General features: G+C 48.8%; 1 protein-coding gene across 2 annotated transcripts in view; it reads left to right on the forward strand.

Annotated features, from left to right (window-relative positions):
* The window catches only part of INPP5D (inositol polyphosphate-5-phosphatase D), a 111,319-nt gene that overhangs the window by 11,845 nt on the left and 77,147 nt on the right, over positions 1 to 22,327 (forward strand). For both annotated transcript variants that reach the window (XM_004773503.3, XM_045078913.1), the window contains exon 2: positions 4,103 to 4,166. In XM_004773503.3, coding sequence (XP_004773560.1) covers positions 4,103 to 4,166 — 64 coding nt within the window. The remainder of the gene's footprint in view (positions 1 to 4,102; positions 4,167 to 22,327) is intronic.

Genomic DNA, 22,327 nt, shown 5'->3' on the forward strand with positions numbered 1-22,327 from the left:
GGCCTCTTATAATTCATCCATTTTCTGACTCTCTTTGGCTGGATTCTTTGAGGTTTTGGTGGTAAGTAGTGAACACCCTTGGTTCCTAGGGCTGACATACATTTTCCCTTGTCTCTTTATCAGTCCAAGTGGCTTTTTGAATGCAGGGTTTCCACCCCTTGTTCCCCCACCCCATCTTGTCCAGAAGTCTACAACATTTAAGCCAGAAAAAAAAATGTACAAACAACACCAGAAATTAGAACTGATATATTATAAGAATTACAAACAGGTTTAAAAACAATTATAGAGCACACTAAGCCGATTGACAGAGTGAGACAGAGACACTAATGAGGTTCTTGAACTTTATTTAATTTTATTTTTCAAAAATTTTTAAAAGATTTTATTTATTTATTTGACAGAGAGAGATCACAAGTAGGCAGAGAGGCAGGCAGAGAGAAAGGGGGAAGCAGGCTCCCTTCTGAGCAGAGAGCCCGATGTGGGGCTCAATCCCAGGACCCTGGGATCATGACCTGAGCCAAAGACAGAGGCTTAACCCACTGAGCCACCCAGGTGCCCCAGGTTCTTGAATTTTAGAGTTTGATTTCTCTGTCCCCTCATACCCCCAACCCCCCATCTCACCATGGTAGAAGATGTTTCTGGGCCCACTTGTCCGTGTTCACTTGGCCCAGAGTAGTCATGTAGAAATAGTCATATGTATCCAAGAGAATAAAAATGCCACGGTGTTTCTTTCTGCTTCCATTGGCTTGCCCTCTTGTGCTTGAGTAGACCTTCCCAAACCATATGAGGATTGCTCTAGAAATGTGCTGCTCAGAGGAAGCCTCTTCCCACTTAGGACAGGGTGGGCACCTGTTATCATGGATAGCTGTTCAGTCACGTGGGAAATTTACTCTCAGCCCCACTTCACCTGAGAGTGGAACAATGTCCCACGTACCTCGGTCTCCAGGGGGCACTCTTCCTGACATGGTTGCCCTGAAAGGCAACCCAGTCCCTGGAAGGAGTAGCAACTGAGGACCTAAGGGGTTAGACCCCTAAATTGTTGCTAAATCCCCACAAAGAGCTGGGAAGGGCTGTACGAGACTGTCATAGTGCGTGCGCCGTCTGGATTACGTTGTAGGGCAGCTGCTGTCAAAGAGGATTTTGTCATGGACCCTTCACTAAACACGCCACGTGTAAGACTGTGCGCCTGTGTGTATACATGTAGGTCATGCATCTGTGTGTACACACCCGTATGTACATGTATACATGCGTGTTCTCTGTCTGTATGTATGTGTATTTGTACATGTTTATGCGTCTGGGACCAGAGTAAAGTGCAGCTGCTGAGGAGTGGTGGGGGAGGGCTGGGGAGCCCCCTCACCTGCCTGCAGAGCCCCCTTTCCCCCTCATGCAGTCTGGAACAGCCCATCTCCCGTGGGCGGAGCGTGCAGGGCGTGGTGACGCGGTCCATTTTCCCTCCCAGACTGTGAACTGACCCAGCTGCAGGGACAGTGTGTCCAGCCCCATGTGTGGTGGCTGCTGAGATGTCACTGTCTAAGGGAGAATGTCCTCTCTTTCTATTGTACTCGCTTCTGAGTTCTGATCTGTCTGGGTCACATGGAACTGGAACCCCTTCGCATTTCAGTGTTCCTAGAACCTCTCTGAAAAAGCCAGAACGGCTTGTCTGCCACATTTGATTAACTAAAGGGCCTTCCTGTCGTGTGCAGCTGTCTCTGCCCCTCTCCTGGTGACCCTCTTCTTTTGTTGCAAGGCTGATGTTTGGGGCCTGCTCCCCTTCTTTGCCCTCAGCCAAGAAAGACTGTTCTGGGCCTGGTCTCATTTGCATATCTACCAGCGGAAGTGTCATGAGAGCAAGCAGTGGAAGAGGAAGATAAGGGCCGGGCAGGGTGGGGCTACCCCAGGGCTCTGCAAAGGGGGCTGAGGCTGGAGGAAGGGGGAGATGGGGGTCTGGGGCGATTCACCATTTCTGGGACATCTCCAGGAGGTGAGGTGACAGTGCCCTAGAGAGTCATCCTTGCTGACTCTGAAATAAGCCAGTAGTGGCTTCCGCTCGGGCTCTGGACACAGGTCAGGGTACACAGTGATGAGCATTCAGAGACGAGACAAAGACAGAAAAAGAAACTTCCCTGCGAGAAATGAAGAGCCGGGTGGAAGCAAAATTACCCAAAATATTCTCCAAAACTTTCTTGAAACATCCATTGGTTCAAAAGCCAAAAAAAGATTGTAAAACTTGACCACATAAAATCATTTAATCTCTACACAGCCTTAAAAAAAAAAAAATCCACCAACACCGTCAACAATAAATAATTCCAAAATATATTGCGGCATGTATCGAAGTCTTACAAATAAATAAGCAAAAGGTGATTAAAAAAAAAAAAAGAGTAAGCCAAATACATGAAAAGAAATTCTCAGAAAAAGAAAGACGAATAGTGAAACATGGGAACACAGTCAACCTTTCTCATAAAGAAAGGCAGATTAAAGTGAGTACTCATTTTTCTTTAACCTCTCAGATTTGCAAAGATTAACATGTCTGATAGCAGCCTGCTGGCAGGGCGTGGGGAAACAGACATATCCGGTTAGTGGGAGAGAAAAGTGACATAGACAGCCTCGCAGGGCGGTGATCATCAGTCCCGTCAGTCTCTCTCAAAACACAAAGCCCACGTCTTTCGAGCGGCTCTTCTCCTGGTGGTGATCTCCCCACAGCCGCTAGTAAATGTCAGCACGTGCAGGGTCCGGCGTGTTCCAGGCACTATTCTAAATGCTCCTCCCACGTTAACTCACTCAGTGGACGCAGCGACAGATGGCCGGGGTTGTTAGGGTCCCCATCACACTGATGGGGAGGCTGCATCTGTGACTTCAGCCATCCCACGAGGTGTAGGCGCTAAGAGGCTCACTTAGGCGCTAAGAGGCTCACTTCAACACCGTTTAGGAGAGTAAAAAGCTAAAAGTAATTACCCAGCCGTCATCATGGGCCAGTCAAATAAATGATCGTATAACTGCATGGTGGGATGTGAGTTGGAGAGACCTGTAAAATATGTTTTTTGGTGGGAAAAGCAAATGTCAGAACAACATATATATGGTGATATTATGTGCACTTAAAAAGATATGTAATATAGGGGCGCCTGGGTGGCTCAGTGGGTTGGGCCTCTGCCTTCGGCTCAGGTCATGGTCTCAGGGTCCTGGATCGAGCCCCGCATCGGGCTCTCTGCTCAGTGGGGAGCCTGCTTCCCTTCCTCTCTCTCTCTGCCTACCTCTCTGCGTACTTGAGATCTCTGTGTGTCAAATAAATAAATAAAATCTTAAAAAAAAAAAGATATGTATATATATAAGTTTGAGTGTACATTTAAGAGTTCTGGGATGAGTTACAAAAAGGAGTAGTAAATCAAAGAAGCAGGGCTCAACAGAAGGGGGAGGAGACATTTCTTTTTCTTTTTTCTCTCTTTTTTTTAAAGATTTATTTATTTATTTGACAGAGAGAGAGAGAGAGATCACAAGTAGGTGGGGCTCCATCCCAGCACCCTGGGATCATGACTTAAGATGAAGAGAGATGCTTCAACGACTGAGCCACCCAAGTGTCCCTAAACTAGTGTATAACTTTAAATGCTAGTTAAAGAGGAACGCCTGGGTAGCTTAGTTGGTTAAGCAGCTGACTCTTGATCTCAGCTCAGGTCTTAATCTCAGGGTCATGAGTTCAAGCCCCACATTGAAAAATAATAATAATAAAATAAAATCTAGTAAAAGAACACATACAAATGTTGAATCAAGCGCCAGACACCCTGGAGGGGCTAAATACTCTTGAAGTTATGTCTTGAGGGTAGATACCTTTAAATCAAACCACACAGCTGTCAAATGCCCATGTAAATCATGCCCCAAAGACCCCACATGGCTTTTCCTGGAACTCCTTGAGTGGTGGGCAGGGGGCAGAGGGAAGGGTCCTCAGACTGGGGCTGCTTGATGTCACGGCTGATCTCCACCTTGGAATGGTCAGCTCCAAAGTTCAGAGTCATGCTTAGCTTCTTCGAGCCATGTCAGGGATTCCTGTCTTTTCAGTTCCCAGAGAAATGAATTCCCTCACATGGGTTCTAACGAAGCCTTTGGTCTATTTCAGATACCGGAATTGTGTTTACACGTACAGGATTCTGCCCAATGAAGATGATAAATTCACTGTCCAGGTAAGCCTTTGTCAAGCTGGACATCTGGCCCTGAGTAGAGCTGGTATTGGCAGAGAAAGGGACAGAGAGGAAGAAGACAGAAAAGAAAGGATGTGCCCCAAACACACGGACATGAGGGCCTGGCTAAGCCTCTTTCTCCCCAGAAGTCTGCGGGTGGGGGTGGCTTGGTTGGTAAGCGGAGACCCCACTCCACTGGGGAAGGGTGCCTGGAGACAATGGAAAGGGACTGTAGCTTGTTGCTTATTTTCTGCAGTGAGCTCAACTGAGTAAGGGTCGGTGGTCCAGGAGGGAGAGAGAGGAGAGGAACTTCTAGGAGAACAGACCAATTTTATCTGAGGGCCTAGATGATCGCCCAATGGGTCAACACAAAATAGTGCTTTCCATTTGTAGACACCTGTTCTGCCAAAGGCTGACTGAAGCTCGTGGCACCTGGTGGCACCGTGTAGAGTCCAAGTGTGTAAAACTTGCTATTAAACATTAACAAAGAATTGGCTGCGGCAAGTCTTTCCAAGGCTGAGTCTGAAAAGCCCACCCCACCCCCCAGAGTTTGCATGACAAACGTCATGGGCTCTGTGTGACCACAAGGCATGAAGACCGAGTGGTGTGCAGGCCCAGGGAGCTATTTTTATCTGGCTGCATTAAGGGTTGGGGGTGGTGTCAGAACAAAGGAGATGTCCTCAGGGTGGGGGCAGAGGAGTCATGCTCCATTCTCCGGACTGTGGTCAGAGGCACCAAAAAAAGTTGCACCCATGTGCCCAGCAAAGGGCAGGGATGGACCAGGGTTTGGATGCCCTGTCATGGAGGACAGCCACAGGGCCTGTGGGGTTTAGCTGAAAAGAAAGTCCAAGTGGAGGAGAGGTGGGGCATGATCACAGATTCCAAAATGTGAAGGGAACGACACATTTTGGCCAGAGCTAGGATGCGGTTGAGGGCAGGACACCAGAAAGGTGTTGGGGACACTTGTCATTGGAAATGCCTCAAGGAGGTGAAGGTCTGTGGAGTAGAACACCTCTGGGAAGATGACAGGGGCCAAAGGGATTGCTTCAAGTGAGCCACTAAGTCAGAGAATGAGACCCTAAGGGGGTGCTTAAACCAACCCCGGGGCTTTCAAAGCTACGTACCTGGGCAACTGGGGCTCTTTGAGGCAGGGGCTTCTGGGAGATGCCAGTTTGGGCTCATTTGGTGTCACCCCACCCGATAGAGGTCAGGCTGAGTCCTCTGGGCTGCTTCATCCTTCCCGGTGGGTGTCTGCACCAGGATCTGAAGGATATCCATTTGGATGTTTCTTGTGCATCTGGGGCGCCCACATATCTCAGCCCTGTCACCAGGGATGAACGGTGGCACCCCGAGCATCAGACGGTCCTTTCAGGTCCTTGGCAGCTGCTTGTCATGGGCACGGTGGTCTCCCCGGAGGGGAGTCCTGTGTGGGGCGGGCCATGGGCCCCCACAGCCTCCGCGGTGTTGTGTGAGTCTAGGATGCTGTGAGCTTTCCTGGCCGGGCTGGCACCTTTGACAGGCGGTTTGCTGAAAGGAGTCTCGACTCTCTTAAGTTAAAAGTTGGTCAATGCTTTTGATCTTTTTTCCCCTTGTGGTTTCTTCTATTCCTTCAAAGTGAAGACGACTTCAAGTATGACTAAGCCTTGAGCTGGAAAAGACATAACTCTGTGGCTTCTTGTGCGCATGGCTGTACCCGCGGCCTGCAAACAGGCCCTGACTGAGCCTGGCATGTCCCCTCTCACCCTTACGTCCTTGTCACCGTGGCTGTGCGTTCCCGGGAGTTGCTCCCTGTCCCGAGGTGGTTTCAGAATCTGGGGCCTCAGCAGGCTTTCAGGGTATCAAAGAGCGGAGCCTTGCTTTGACTGACCCCTGTAAGGAGTGGGCAGCCTGTGAGGGAAAAGGCCTGGCCTGGGACCAGAGGCCCCCCCAAGTGTGCCCCGCCATGCCTCAGCCCCCCTTTGCCCGTCTGTTCTTCTCCCCGAGACAGGTGTCCTTCTCAGTTACCAGTCCCCAGAGGGGATCTGGGTGGCTCAGCCACCAACAGCTTTCTCTGCACGGGTCACTCAGGGGCCACAGGCTGGCTTGTCAGCCAGGTGCCCAAGCAGCTGCCCGCCCCCACAGTCAGAGCAGGAGGACAGAGCTGGTGACCTGAGGCCATGCTCAACCAGAGTGATGGGCAGGCAGTCTTCGTAGAAAAGCTGGGGCCCTGCTGGACCGGAGGGCTGGGCCAGGCCTGGGCCTGGGGCCTCTTGGGTGGCCCACAGCAGGGAACCAGGGTGCAGGGATCTGTGGGGCCCAGGCAGTCTGTGGAAGCTTCCCCTCCGAAGGATACACCTTCCCATAAAAACACGACACCTTCCTGAGATCACAGAAGTAGAAGGCTCCCGGGTAGCACGCTGAGACTCGTGTGCAAGGAGGTGAAATGAGAGATCCGACCGGCTCTCCGTCCTGACCCACTCTTGCTTATTTTTAACCCTGGTTCCTCTTTTCATGTCGAGGCAAAACCTCATACTCTTTTCTGAGTCGAGCCACAGTTTCTAAATAACTCATTCCTTACACCTGAGCCTGCTTATTGCCACCAGTGTGAGGCCCCTAAAATAAGAATCTGGCTTGAAAAACTTGTCCAAAGAAAGCATCGGCGGCGGCTTGACTCTCTTTCTTACTTGAGTTCCCTCCGCTTTTCTCGCTGGGGCTTCTGTCTTTTTGGACAAAACCAAAAAGCCACCCCACCTCCGATCATCACAGAAGGACCTCAGGCAGTGGGTCTGTGTGTCATGGCGCATGACCACCCCATTTGGGTCAGGAAGAGGAGCGATCCTGACCCTCCAGGGCCTTGCTCTCTCTCCACGTTTCTCAGACTTCGGGGAACTCAGAGGGGGGGAGGGAAGGCTGTAGCTTCATTCCCCTCCCCTGCTGCGAGTATGAAGGTAGCTGAGGCCTGCAGAAGGCGGAGCTCACCCCCAGGTCTCCACCCCAGAAAGTGTGTCCAGACCTGGCTGGGTGTTGGATCCCTGGGAAGGGTGGACTGTACCCTAGGAGGGTACAGAAGCAGGGAGGTGTCACCTCTCGGGGAGAGAGGCCTCCTTTCCTTCCCATGGTTGTCAATGGCCTCTGTTCAAAAGTGTCCTCTGGCCCTTGCGGTTGATCAGTGAGGTACCTAGAACAAAGGCAGGAAAGCCTACGACGTGTAAAACACCCACCCGGGTGAGTGACTGGCAGGGGGGGACCCACCACCACCACCACCACCTTCACCTCTGCCGTCTTTCTTCACTGGGAGGAAACAGATGTCAAATAAAACAACCACCTCTGCTGACCCCCATAAGTCAGTCCTACCTCCTGCTCAGGTGAGGGAGGGAAGGACAAATGGAGGACAAAGAGATGGAGGGAAGGGGAGGAAGACAACGGAGAGAAAGGAAAGAAGGAAAGAGAAATGGATGAGAAGAGAAAGAGGAACGAGAGAAAATGGAGGGGTAGAGGTGGGTGATGGTGGGAGCAATGTTCTAGAAGGTTCTAGGCAGTGCCTAGGGGTGGCGAGAAGAGGGCAGGTGCTGTGGTCATCAGTCTCTCTCAGCTCTGCCCCTTGGGCTGTGGATTTCTCTGCCTCAGTTACCTCAGGAGCCTGCAGAATTATCATGGGACTGGTTGATCAACAGCTTTTCTGGCCCCCCAATCCTGAGAACCTTCTGGTCCTCGGGGGATGGGCAGCTAGGGGCAGACAGGTCTGCTCTACTACCCCTCAGGCCTGAGTTTCCCATGCTCAGAGTTGCATTTCTTGTAAACTCCTTTTCTGACTTGGAAAGGGAAGTGACCCTCCTCCAGAGTCTGTTAGGCTTCTGGGCCTTTCAAAATGGCCCTCCTCCCTGGGAAGGTAAGGATCAGTGCGAAGGGGAGGAGCGGACTCCGGCAGGAGACTCGAGAACAGCAGCCTTCAGACACATCACAGAAGGGACTGCCCCCAAACCCACGTAAATAGGGCCCTTTGGCTGTATGCCTACAACCCCTCAACCCTTGCTCTCTTTCTAACATCCTTCCTACCAAGAAGAACAAAGCCGAAAATAAAAGCTGCCCCGGACTATCACGTCAGGGCTCGCCATGAACTTCCTGTGCGTCCAGGATACTGAGTGTTTAAGACAGGAACACACACAAGCTTCCCAGCACGTTGAGGTGGAGAGGGAGTTCGAAACTGCCTCACAGACTCCTTCAGTCTTTTTTCCCCATTTAGAGGAAAGGCCCAGAGGCTCCAGCAGCCTGGGCGAGAGGCTCTGACTCAGTTCCTGGTCCCTGACAGTGGCCGTGACTGTGTCACCAGGGCAAGTGTGGCTTTTGGAGACAGAAAACAAAACAACTTTCTAAAAGCCGTTGTCATAAGGGTCCTGGAGGGTAAAGGGCTGAGCCATTGTTATTAGGTTCAGGAAGAGGGTGGCACCTGTTATTGTTCTGAGTGGTCACCCAGTGAAGTAAAGATTCCGTCGGAGCCGCCCGGGCAAAGGATGTGGCTCTCGCACACACTTCCTGACATTGCACAACGGGATAGAGCCGCGAAGGTGCAGGCAACAGGAGACATGCAGGGCCACCCGCCCTGCAAGACGGGCTCAGCCATGGCCACAGGGAGGGCTCTGGGCTGGGCGGGGACTGCGGGGACCCAGCAGTCCCTTCACGCCCCAATGGCCATGACCTAGAAGACTGCATATTTTTTATTTTTTATTTGTTTTTAAGATTTTATTTATTTGACAGAGAGATCACAAGTAGGCGGAGAGGCAGGCAGAGAGAGAGGAGGAAGCAGGCTCCCTGCTGAGCAGAGAGCCTGATGCGGGGCTCGATCCCAGGACCGAGATCATGACCTGAGCCGAAGGCAGAGGCTTAACCCACTGAGCCACCCAGGCACCCCTAGAAGCCTGCATATTTTTAAAATTAATTTTATTTTTTTATTTGTATCTGCTATTGAACACGGGCAGCGGCAAACATCCCGAGTTTCCTTTGCCTTCGAAAGGGAATTTAGTGGAGATAAAAATTGTTGAGGACCAAGTTTTTTGTTGTTGTTGTTGCCCCCAGATTCTCCAGAGGCATCGCTCTGCTGCCTTCAGATGCGCGCTATTACAACCAGCCCCAAATACAAAACCCAAGGCCAGCCTGGTGCTGGTTCTCATATACGGAACCAGGTTTTTGTGTTTTGTTTTGTTTTCTTTTCTTTTCTTTCCTGCTTTGAAGCGGGTGGGAGTTTTTTTCCTACTCTTGTCATTTTCCTTTTGTCGGTAGTTCCTGAAAATGTGTGCAGCCCGTTCGGTCTCCAAATGTGGGTCTTTCTTCGGCTCAGACTGCTCTTCTGTCTGGTCCTGGAGTACATTTTTAATCCAGCTCTTTTATTTGTCGTTATTTTGTTTCTTTGACAATGGAACCTCCAGATGACCGTCTCCGCTTTCTCTGCCCTCCCCTCCGCACCCCGTCCCTGTGCACTTTGTCCCTGCCGGTCCTTGCTTCAAGCCTGCTGGTCTGCCTTGCACACACACACACACACACACACACACCCTCCCCCCGCCGCCAGTGGACCCATTTGCTCTTAGCTACCAAAGCAGAGCTCACAGGGGGCCCACACCAGCTGTGGGGGGTGGGCTCAGGCCCGAGACTAGGATGTAATTGTAACCAAGGAGATGTGAAGGGAAGCTCCGTGTGGGGCTTCTGGGAAAAGTTTGTTTGTCTTAGAAAGAGATACAAGGATGAAATGGTCCCTTTTCTACCTTCGGAAGCTGTTGTAGTGTGGAGCAGCTGGGGCTACTGCTCCCATCTCGCAAGCCAAAGGGGAGGCGGCTGGGGAGGGAGGCGGGTATGCGGAGGGCAGAGCAGACAGGCGCCATGAACCTGCGTCCCCAAGGATGCCTCTGAATGAACTGGACAGAATCAGCCCACGTGATCGCCACCGTGCGTCTTGTCTTCCTGTTTGTGAGAGCATTCGTTTTTATTCAAGTAACTGAATTGGGGTTTTCTGTCACCTGCAGCTCAGTGTCCCAGCATGCAGAGGTTTGGGTTGTCCTAGGGGAATTTCAAAGCAGAGAATGAAAACTTTAAACTGAACATCAAGTTTCACTGCCTCCAGCGCCCCCAAGCCGTGATCAGACCCCTGTGGTCTCTGACTCTTCCTTCTCTGAAACTGTGACCTGAGCCGTGTTGCTGGACTCACTGGCTCCCTTTCCCTGCCGCCGCCCCCCCCCCAACATGCCTTGTGCTGCATCCTGTGCCAGACATCCTGGAGTTCAGTGTCCCTTTGTCCCATTGTAACCACAGAAAGTCCAAACACCAGCCATTTCTGCCTGGGAAGGCACCTCCATTACTTGCTTCCTATTGATGGTTTAACCTCTTTGCTTGGGATTGCCTTTCAAGGTGATGTTCTGGGTCTAGCTTTCACATATACAAAAGGCCACTTAAAGTCACCCAACAGAAGGGATTCTTTCCTCTAAGAAAATATGCCTCCCCCCAGAGGCCTTCCCTGATGACTCTATAAAAATGTCTACCTGCCCCCATCCCCATATCCTGCTATATCTTCCCTGTGACACTTGTAACTGCCTGCTTTCCTTGATTTATTTATTGTCTGTCCTAGAATGGTCCCTATTGGCATGGGAGGGGGGGGTACTTGGTAACTATTTCTCAAATGGCTGGTGTCTGCTGCCACCCATAAGCATGTAGAAAGAGGGGCACGTTTCTGCAACAGTGGTGACTTGTTTTTCTCTTGCCACACTTAGCTGCCCTCCAGTGGGTCTCCACAGGACGTGCCTGATCTGTTTGTTGACTCCTCACGCTTGCTGGTCATGCCTTGGCCAGTTTCCTCCACATTCCAGGCAGGGTCCCCTGCTGCCCGGTCTCCGTTTTGCTCTCACCCCCTCCCATGTGGATTTGAATTTCACCGCTGAGTTTTTCATGCTGCTCCAAGCCTGCCTGACCTGGCTGGTCTCGCTCTTTCACTGGCCCTGTTGTCTGTTGGTCTTTTCTGTTCTCTTCTCGTGGGTTTTCACTCCTGGCTCTTACAGGCCTTGCCTTCTTTACGCTTGCGAGGACCTGAGATACTTCTCTTGGTGTTTTCCTACTTACTGCAGCAACGGCTTCCTCCAGGTCCTATTCTGACGACCCTCTGTTTCCTCTTCTGAAATATTGGGGTAAAGGCAGTCCTTCTCTCATAGGCGTGTTTCTGGGATGGAAGGAGATGGTTTCTGTGGAGCACACGGCTCAGTGCTGGACATACATGTGGCTTAGTAAATGACCGTTTTGCAATGACATCGAACAGGGGAGAGAAGTGCGGAGGCCAGTTAGCTCAGCAACACCCAGGCAGAAGCCGAGGCCTGCCAGGGGTTGGGGGTGCCAGGTGCAGGAGAGGCCGAAAGTCCGCACACTTGGAGGAACAAAACAGACTCAGGAGTCCTGGGATTGGGACAAGACAGTCTAGGGGGCTGGGAAAGGAGAATGAGTGGCCAGGCATCCTGATTGGCCAGATTACAGCCCAGGAGCAGAGAAGAGAAGGAGGTGCAGAGTCTGGGCTTCTCTGTCCTCTCTGGATGGGGAACTGATTCAAGAACTGTGATGGTCCTGTGTCTGCTCATTGGGCTTATGTCAGCGCAGCTTTGGAGAAGTGGGAAGACAGAAGGAGGGGGTCAGGGCAGGGGCTGGTGCCTGGGGTCCCATGAGACAGCAGGAAGAGAGAGCCTTGGGGATATGGGATGGATCCAAGGGAGGGTCCCCTTACTCCCCCTGGGCCCCACCTTCTTGTCCTTTCTCACCATTGCCCCCATTTCTTGAGCCCTTCCTGGAGCCAGCCACTTGATCTATGTCCTTTAACTGAATCCTAGAAAGGAGTATCATTATCATTATTCCCATCTGAAATACAAGGAAACTAAGGGGCTAACATTGTTTGCTGGGTTCATACAACTAGTCAGTGGTGGGATAGGGATGTTATTTGATCTGCCGTGCTCTGGCTTAAGGGCCAGGCCACCCTACCTCTCCTTGGCTTGGCTCTTAGGTGCTCTGCAACCCGGGCATCTGCCTGGAAGGCCAGATTGAGCCTGCTGCTGCCGCCATGTTTGGCTACTGACTTTGGCTTTCCTGGCCACCTAAGGTTGACCCTCGCAATGGAACCGGCTGTGAGTGGTATGGCATTTGAATCTATAACCTCCTCGAATGAAGCTCAGGATGACCCTACTCTCAAGCCAAGTCCAGTCAGCGCTAGAGCCCTATCTGCTGACCATAGTTCCTAATGACTTGTCATTCTAGAATGACTTAGCTCAGAGATTCCCCATGTGTTCATCTCCTTGTTCATTCAGCATATTTTGGTTAGGGCACTGGGGGTACAATAGTTAGTCAACCTTGTACTGTGTCCTTGCCCTTTTGGGATAGACATTTGGTTTAGAGACTGATGACAAGCAATCGTCAAGATTATCTCCTGACCTAGAATCTAGAAGTAGAGGTGTTTCAGGTATTTCCATAGCAAAAGGAGCTCCCCTCATGTGGGAGGAAATGAATGACCCAACCAATCCCTCCAAAAAATCATTACTCCCTCTTCTGTGCTCCCCTAGCACTTCCCCTCTTCCCCCTACCATGCCCTTCCCATGTGGGTGACCCTTAGCTCTGTGTCTGTCTCCCCTACCTCTCCAACCCCATGAGCTGTGGGTGCCTTGGGAACACAAACGAGGACTCATTTGCTTCTGCCTCTCCTCTAGAGCCTGACATAGGACAGAGAATTCATAACCATTCATTAACAATTGGAGTTGGCTTGAGATAGAAAAATCCTAATTTCTTCATTAGTCATTTTTTTTTTAAGTTTTATTTTTTTAACATTTTATTTATTTACTTGGCAGAGGGAGATAGAGAGCACAAGAAGGCAGAGAGGTAGGCAGAGGGAGAGGAGAAGAAACAGGCTCTCTGCTGAGCAGAAAGCCCGATGTGGGGCTCGATCCCAGGATCCAGGGATCATGACCTGAGCCAAAAGAAGCAGCTTCTTTCGGCTCAGGTCATGATCCCTGGGTCCTGAGCCACCCAGGTGCCCCACCGTTAATCATTTTTACAAAGAGATTCACCCTTAGAGGGTAGGAAGTTCTCAGAGTCCCTTCATTACAGCTGCTCTTGACAGTCCAAATGAAGAGTCCCTAGGGGGCAGATGGCCATCAGAGCTCCTGCCCATCTCTCCACCGTATTTACTCTCTTTCGTGACTTGGGGAGGAAAGGTTCTGAAGTTTTGAAATGAAGAACTGTGTTTTCCACAATCCAATATCTCTGGTAAATATCCACTCTTAAGATCCTGGAAAGAGGCCATAGTACCTCATACTGGGACAAGGACAGGACACAAGGACATAGTCCCAGGCTTTAAAGAGGGAAACCAGACATTCACAACAAGTGGATTTCAAGGTTACTCCGAAGTCCAAGAAAAACTGTTGATTGCTCTGGAAACCAGACAACAGAATAGCTCTCCCTTTGAGAGAAGGCATCGAGGGGATAGTCTCTCCTACCAACACCAAACTCCTCCCTGCCCCAGGATCTTTGCACTTGCCCTGCCCTCTGCCTGGGACTCTAACCCCTAGATTATCACGTAGCTAACTGCCCCAAAGTTACTCTCAGGTCTCCCTCTCTAAAGCCATCCCCTGCCCTGACAGTCATTCTGCTATGACCCTGTTTTATTTATTATTTGTATTCATTATTTATAGCTCTTAACACTGTCAGCAATATATTAGTTTTCTTTTGCTGCTGTAATAAATTACTGCAAATGTAGTGATTTAAAAATCACCCAGATGTGAGGCTCCTGGCTGGCTCAGTTGGTTGAGCATGTGACTCTTGATCTCAGCATTGCAAGTTTGAGCCCCACATTGGGGATTAGTAGAGATTAGTTTAAAATAAAATCTTTTTAAAAACCCACAAATGTATTATCTTACGGTTTGAGGGGTTGGTAGTCTGAAAGGGGTCTCACTGGGCTAACATCAAGGTGGTTGGCAGGACTGTGGTCCTTTCTGGAGACTTGGAGGGAAATCAGTCTTTGCCTTTTGGCTTATAGCCCGTTTTTCCACCTTCAGAGCCAGGAATGGTTTTCTCCCCTTTCCACATCTCTGGTTCTGACTCTTTTCTTTCCCTTATGAGGACCCTCAGGATTTGATTGGGCCCACTTGAATAATTCAGAACACTATCCCTATTTCAAGGTCAGTACATTGGTGACCTTAATTCCTTCTACATCTTTTTTTTTTTTTAATATTTTATTTATTTATTTGACACAGAGAGATCACAAGTAGGCAGAGAGGCAGGCAGAGGTTGGGGGGGGGGGGGAGCAGGTTCTCCGTTGAGCAGAGAGCCTGATGCGGGACTTCATCCCAGGACCCTGAGATCATGACCTGAGCTGAAGGCAGAGGCTTAACCCACTGAGCCACCCAGGTGCCCAGTTCCTTCTACATCTTAAACCTCCCTCCTCCCACCAACCACCATGCCGTAAACATACCTCTGGGATTCAGGGATCAGGCTGTAGACTTCTTGGAGGGGTTTCTTCCCACCACTGTGACTATCTGTTATTTATTAACTTGCTCATTTGTCCTCTGTGTCCACTGTGAGGCTGAGGATGTGAAACCCAGGGGAGCTAAGACCTCGCCGTCCTTCTTGCTCACGGCTGTGTCTGCAGCTCTTAGGAGAGCACGTGGCCCATGGGAGCTTCTCAATAAACATTTGCTAAATGGTTGAATGACAGGGTAAATTTGTAATATGAGTGGGGGAGGAAAGGCCTCCATTTCTTTATCTCTGCAAGGAGGGGAGTGCAATGGAGACCTCCAGAGGCCTTTGTGTTCTAAAATTTTACAATGCCTTCTATGACAATGACATTGACCAAGGTTTAGGAAAGGGGAGCAGCCATTTCGGACTCTGCAGCAAAAGCAGCAGGAACTGGGTCTGGGGCTAAGGGAAGGCAGCAGGGGAGTGTGGGAGCAAGCAGCAGAGTCAATCAGGGAGCTGCCCCAGGCTGTACCTCCCTGAGGCAGCTCCTCTCCAGGCTGAGGATGTGGAACTTGTCTGCCAGCTGTCATTTCTGTCTCCCAACAAGTACCTCGAGAGTTTCACAAAGAGAAATGAAGCAAGCTAGAAAGAAGATCATCTCAGGACTGTGTAATTAAGGATAAAAATATCCCTCCCAAGCTCCCAGCAAAGGGGAGGTAGAAAATGCCCCTGATCCAGCGAAGCCATGAAGGGCTTTAAAAGATAATGATTACATGGGGGCTTAAGTGGGTAGAAGAAGAATCAATGAAACAAGATGGAATTGGGAGGGAGACAAACCATAAGTGACTCTTAATCTCACAAAACAAACTGAGGGTTGCTGGGGGGAGGGGGGTTGGGAGAAGAGGGTGGGATTATGGACATTGGGGAGGGTATGTGCTTTGGTGAGTGCTGTGAAGTGTGTAAACCTGGTGATTCACAGACCTGTACCCCTGGGGATAAAAATATATGTTTATAAAAAATAAAAAATTAAAAAAAAAAGATAATGATTGGTACAGGTTTTTGGTATGAATAAGCTTGCACGATTACGGACACCGTCTATCTCCAAAGAGCATCACAAACCACATGGTTACATTCTTCACGGCGAGGAGTTCCGAGTGTGCAGCTTTGTTAAATACAGAACCTTTGCTTGGGGCGAGAGAAAAAGGGGAAATGGACATAGAGAAGGAGAAGATGGGCTTCCTTCTTTGCATGTAGCAGAAGGAAATGGTGATTCTGGAGGCAACTGCTGAATCCTGGAGGTGGAGGAGGGCTCCCAGCAGCAACCCCCTGCCCCCCACCATCTCCCTCCCTTCCGTCTGAGCTGGAAGGAGCCAGGATACAGAGCACATGCCCATCTCACCACCCTCCCCCTGGGTCCCCACGCCCACTCTGGCCCTCCGCATCCCTCAGCCCAACCCCACGCTTCCCACCTAAAGGATGTATTCCTGCTGGGAGGCGTGAACACACTTCCACCCCAATGGTGCAATTGGTCACCAAGGAAGGAGGAGAAAGATAAATCACAGGGCTTGAGAGAGATGAGAAAATAAGCAGCCTTTCCATCTGAGAGCAGCGAACGTGAGGCCCCACAGTTCACACAGCCCAGCCATGCCCACTCCCTCCCTTACTCATCTGGCTAACTTCTTTTCTTTCTTTTCTTTTCCTCTCTCTCTCTCTCTTTTTTTTTTTTCCTTAAGAGGCTTTCTTGCAGGTCAATATTTATTATCTCTGCTTTTTCTCTTAGCAAAATAGTAAGTGGGGGTGAGGAAGTTCAAACCGAAAATACTCAGCAGAGATAAAATCCCCAGCCACCGAACACAGCCTTGCTTCTGGGGAAACTGTCCATGTAAATAGGTTTCTCTAAAATTTAACTTTAGAACCCGTCCCATACTTGCCAGTTCAAAAATAGTCTTAAAGACTTTGTGGGAAGTCCTTGGAGCACTCATGAAAGCATTCTTTTGAAAGTCGACTCTGATATCGGGGGGAGAGGTTTGCAAAAATTTGACAACAGGTGGCATCAAGTCCAGTCAACTTAGGACAAACGGCACGATTTTCAGTGCGCTGTGGTACTCTTTAAAAGTGAAAGTGGTCGGAAGGTACAGACATCCACTTAGAAAATCAGTAAGTCCTGGGCGTGTAATGTACAACATGCTACTGTAATTAATGATTGGGCATTATATATTTGAAAGTTGCTCAAAGAGTGGGTAGATGGCAAAAAGCTCTGATAAAAGAAAAAATACTTAGTAACTGCGTGTTGATGAGGTTAACCAGACACGTCGTGGTGATTGTTTTGCAATATATACCTGTCTAACTCAAGTCATTATGTTGTACCCAGGAAGGTAATATGATGTTATATCAGTTATAGCTCAATTTTTTTCATGTGAAAAATGAATTTTATTGGAAATGTTGCCTGGGAGCAGAGAGGAATGATAATGTTAATAGTAGCATCGTGGCTTGGAGTCCTCATGCCATCATCCAGATCTCCCTACTGCTACCCATCCTGAGAAGGCTTCGGACCACACCCCCTTTGGCCAAAGAATGGTCTCACAGGTGTTTCTTCTGCCTCTACCCTGTTTGCCCTGTGCTACTTCCTGGGCTCTAGAAATAGGTGGTGTGCTGGTGCCCCAGCTGGTAGAGCCCAAGAGATTCTCTAGCTCTGGGGATGAGGTGGCCACTGGCTACACATGGACAAGTACTTGGGTTGAAGCTAGTCGGAATGTTTTTCATTGTTTTAACCATGGCTGAGATGTCACTTCCATAATAATTATTTTCCTCTTAAATATTTCACTTCTTGCCTTTATTTTAAAATTATTGTGATGGGAAATGGGATCGTCTCAGAAAATCTGGGGCTCAGAAATGCAGTAGTTGCGGGTCCCTCCCAGGAGTCCCCGCAGAGCCTGGGGAAAGGAAGTCTGAGACGTGACTGAGGAAGGGCTAGACCATGGGCTGGGGATTTCGGAGACTGTTCTGCGGGCAGCGGGGAGCCATGGCGGGTTGTGTGTAACACAAAATGAACCGCTTGCAAATGAGCAATTCTGGGACATCCCATAGGTTCACAGTATTGTGTGACCACTATCTCTGTGGAGTTTCCAGACATTGTGATCCATTCCAATAGAAAACCCCAGACACATAGAATAATAATTTTAAAGTTAGTTGTTGGTTTTGTTTTTTGTTTTTGGTTTTTTTTAATTACCTTTAGTTCCTTATGCCCCTTTCCGTGGGCGTCCAGACCCGTGTAAAAAGTTGTTCCTGTTCTCTTGCCCCCGTTCCCTTTCTTTCTTATTTTCCCGTCTTTTTCTTTTCTGTTCTTCTTCTTCTTCTTCTTCTTCTTCTTCTTCTTCTTCTTCTCCTTCTCCTCCTCCTCCTCCTCCTCCTCCTCCTCCTCCTCCTCCTCCTCCTTCTTCTTCTTAAGATTTTTTATCTTTATTTGAGAGAGAAAAAGAAAGAAACAGAGAACACCAGCGGGGAGGAAAGGGAAAAGCAGGCTCCCCAGGAGCAGGACCTGGGGATCATGACCTGAGCCTAAGGTGTCTGCCTTAGCACAAAAAACCAACACCGAAATCAGCGGGCTCGTGCAGGCCTCTGTGACACATGCAGCAAGTTCTATTCAAAATGGTCTTAGTAGGGTGAAGGAACACATGTTCTCATCCTACATACAGCCTCTTCATCCAAAAACCCCTTCCAAGTGGCCCTCCCTCCCGATGTCACTTGGGGCCCACCAACCACGTCCCCACATCCTCTCAATACTAGACATCGTCAGGGTCTCGAATTTTCACCACGCAGTGGGCAAAACATGCAATCTCGGTATTTTATTTTACATTGCCTTCATGATAAACATTTTTTCCTATGTTCACTGGCCTTTTGTATTTCTTTTCCTGTAACTTGCCTATTTACAGTCTTTGCTAGTTTTTTCTCTTTAAAAAAAAAAATCTTTCTGGTTTAAAAAAAAAAAAAGCTCTTTATATGTTTTGCATGTTAATTTGGGGGGATTAGTTAGTTATGATGTAAATATTTTCTCCTGACCTGTCATGTTTTAAAGCTTTGTTGGGACGCCTGGGTGGCTCAGTTGGTTGGATGACTGCCTTCGGCTCAGGTCATGATCCCAGAGTCCCGGGATCGAGTCCCACATCAGGCTCCCAGCTCCATGGGGAGTCTGCTTCACTCTCTCTGACCTTCTCCTCACTCATGCTCTCTCTCACTGTCTCTCTCTCAAATAAATAAATAAAATTAAATTAAAAAAGCTTTGTTTATGGTTCATTTGTCATGTGGAATTTTAACAGTGTTTATGTAGTCAAATATTTTCATTTATGGATTCTGAGTTTTATGAATTATTCTCAATATTATTTATCCAGGAAAGATGTTATTTTTTTCCTAACACTTTCATGATAAGCTTTTTATCTCTTTATGTTTTACATTGGTTATAAAATAGGAACTATACGCCTGTCCTCCCAATGGAAAGCCACACCATATGTTAAAACATCCTTTACAACAACCACCTTATCACACACTAAATTCACACTAAATCCTTACTACCTGGCTTTGTCGTGTGTGTTCCCATCTGATGGACTAAGTTCCATTGCTCACTCGTCTCTTCATTCCTTGGGGGTTTTCATGCATTTTCTTTCCCAGGCACATTTTGTAATCAGCTTGCAAGTTCTTTTAAAAAATCTGTTGGAGGTGGGGCACCTGGGTGGCTCAGTGGGTTAAAGCCTCTGCCTTTGGCTCAGGTCATGATCCCAGGGTCTTGGGATTGAGCCCTGCATTAGGCTCTCTGCTCAGCAGGGAGCCTGCTTCCCTTTTTCTCTCTCTCTGCCTGCCTCTCTGACTACCTGTGAGCTCTGTCTGTCAAATAAATAAATAAAATCTTTAAAAATAATCTTGTATGTAATTACACTGAATATATGGATTCATTAGAAAAGAAGTTACAACCTTGCCCTATCAGGTCCTTCCATTTGGGAGCATAGCATCCCTTTTGTTTGCTATAATATATATATTATAGCAAAAAAAAATATATATATATATATATACACACACTATATATTATATATACTAAAATATATATATATATTTTTAAAGATTTTATTTATATATTTGTTAGAGAGAGAGAGCATATGCACAAGCAGGGGGAGTGGCAGGCAAGGCTGAGCAGGGAGCCAGAAGTGGGACTCGATCCCAAGAACCCAAGATCATGACCTGAGCTGAAGACAGATGCTTAACCGACTGAGCCACCCAGGCATCTCTTAGATTTCCTTTGATGTCTGTTTTATGCTGTCTTTTATATTTTCTCAGTATGGTTCTTATATCTTACATTCTTACATGTGATGGAGTTTAGTTACCTTGGCAGAAAGAATCTGTCTTTTCCAGGGCGTTTTCTGGTTAGGCTCTGGTGATGTCTGGGAAAGTCGTGGTGCTTGGGGACTGTTCTCATCTCTGTTTCTGAATTATCTCGTGCGTTTTCATTGTTTCTTTAATGTATTCTTTGGTCTTTAGAGAGGTCACATGATTGGAGTACACCATCTTGTCTGCAAGTAATGTAAATGCGTCTTTTCTTTTTGAGAGGACCGATTGCGGGGGATGGGAGTCATTTCAGGTGTCCCCTGCTGGCGGGGAGCCGCAGGGATGTCCATGGCGGGGCCATGGTGGTTGCTGTTGTCTTGCTTCTGATTTCTGAGCATGCAAATCAAAGACAAGGAATACAGTAGGAATGCCGGGAGAAGGGTATCCACCAAACAAGGCCAAAACTGGAGTGGCAGAGTAGACGGGCAGTTGGGTAAAACCAGGTGGCCAGTGCCCACTGGGCCTTCCACCTGACTCACCCACTGTCCCACCTCACAGACCTCCGCTTCCACCTGCTTGCGTCCAGCACCCAGCATAATTGAGCCAGACTCCTGCTAGCTTAGAGGTAGCCACACATGGGTGAGATCACCTCCTGCATCCTAATTTGAATCACTGGTGTAAATGAGAGGGAGAGCCCAGCAGCACCAGAGGCCATATCCAGGTTGACCATCGGTGGCCTACTCTCCTCCTTGCCCATTTTCCTCCGTGCAGATCTCAACCAAAAAAAATCATGGATGAATATGAGAAAATGCTTTATTGAAACTATATATACTATAGCAAAGATCACAAACTGGTACACAACCCCACCCCGTGTTGGATTTTGTGTTCTTTTTGGATGATATTATGCTTTTAAAAATTATGAACCAGGGGCGCCTGGATGGCTCAGTGGGTTAAGCTGCTGCCTTCGGCTCAGGTCATGATCTCAGGGTCCTGGGATCGAGTCCTGCATTGGGCTCTCTGCTCAGCAGAGAGCCTGCTTCCCTCTCTCTCTCTGCCTGCCTCTCCATCTACTTGTGATCTCTCTCTGTCAAATGAATAAATAAAATCTTTAAAAAAATTACGAACCAGCTAAGAGCATTTTTAGAAATTCCTAGACTTTATAAAGCATTCTGAATTTCTTAGTGTCCCTTGAAAAAAAAATTTTTTTTAAGATTTTATTTATTTATTTGACAGACAGAGATCACAAGTAGGCAGAGAGGCAGGCAGAGAGAGAGGAGGAAGCAGGCTCCCTGCTGAGCAGAGAGGCTGATGCGGGGCTCGATCCCAGGACCCCGGGATCATGACCCAAGCCAAAGGCAGAGGCTTTAACCCACTGAGCCACCCAGGCACCCCTCGCTTGAAAAATTTAAAGACGTGATCAGCTTAGACCTGCATCACCCCAGGGTAAGCGTCCCCCTTTCGGAAGGTGTGGTACTTCCCTTTGATGGGACAAAGTCCCCATCTCTTCCTCCTGCCTCAGTCCCAGCCCGTTCCACTTGCTTACACCACCCGGCTAGCCTCCGCAGGCAGCAGAGCTGTGATCGCTATCAGATGCCAGTGAACTAATTCATTAGGCTAGCAACCATATATAGGCCTTCTGTGTACATAAAATAGGAAAACCAGGTTCACTTGACTTGGTCTTTTCCCGATGAACTCCTGATAGTTCCCAGGATCGCCGCTTGCTTTGGTACCTCTTACAATCATGCTGTTAGTCATCTGATCTAGAAGCTTGCCTGGAATGGACACAAAGCTCACTAAAGTGTCAATGACAGAAGAAGCCACCTGACCCACTGTGAAAATCACAGCCCACCTGACCTGCCCACAGGCATCTGGCTGTCCCCTCTGCTCTGCCCTCCCATGGTCAAGTCCCCACACAGAGTGCGCTTCCTCCCCTGGGGAAGGCTCAGATTCTGTTGAAACAGGTATGGCTGCATTCCCCTTTTTTGTCTGGGGCTTCAGGCCATGGTGTAAGGGTGCTTCCGTCAGTTCCTTAGAGCAGCAGGAGCCTGCAAACGGTGACTTTCAGTTCCTCTACAGAGCAGGGTGTTTATCCCGAACAGCCAGTCCCCTACTATCTACTGCACTAAGCCTCTCATCCCCAGAAAGGGGGCACCAGAGGGCTCATTCTTCGTTGCATCTCGCGGTGTGGTGGGAAGGACAAGCATGTACATGAAGCCTCTCAGAATAAAAGGGAGGATTTTGCCAAAGTTGTAAGTGTTGCTGCACCCCATGTAGTGGCAAACATTTGATGCTGAGTTCTCCAGGGGAGAAAGCAACGCCCTGGTTTGCAGTGTTTGCCAATTCCTGTGGTGTAAATACCTCTCACCAGGACTCCCACCACAGTGGTCACATTGAATAACCAGCTCTTG

Source organism: Mustela putorius, unplaced genomic scaffold (genome assembly GCF_011764305.1).
Source record: "Mustela putorius furo isolate JIRA1106 unplaced genomic scaffold, ASM1176430v1.1 tig00000275_pilon_pilon_pilon, whole genome shotgun sequence".
Lineage (NCBI taxonomy): Eukaryota > Metazoa > Chordata > Mammalia > Carnivora > Mustelidae > Mustela > Mustela putorius.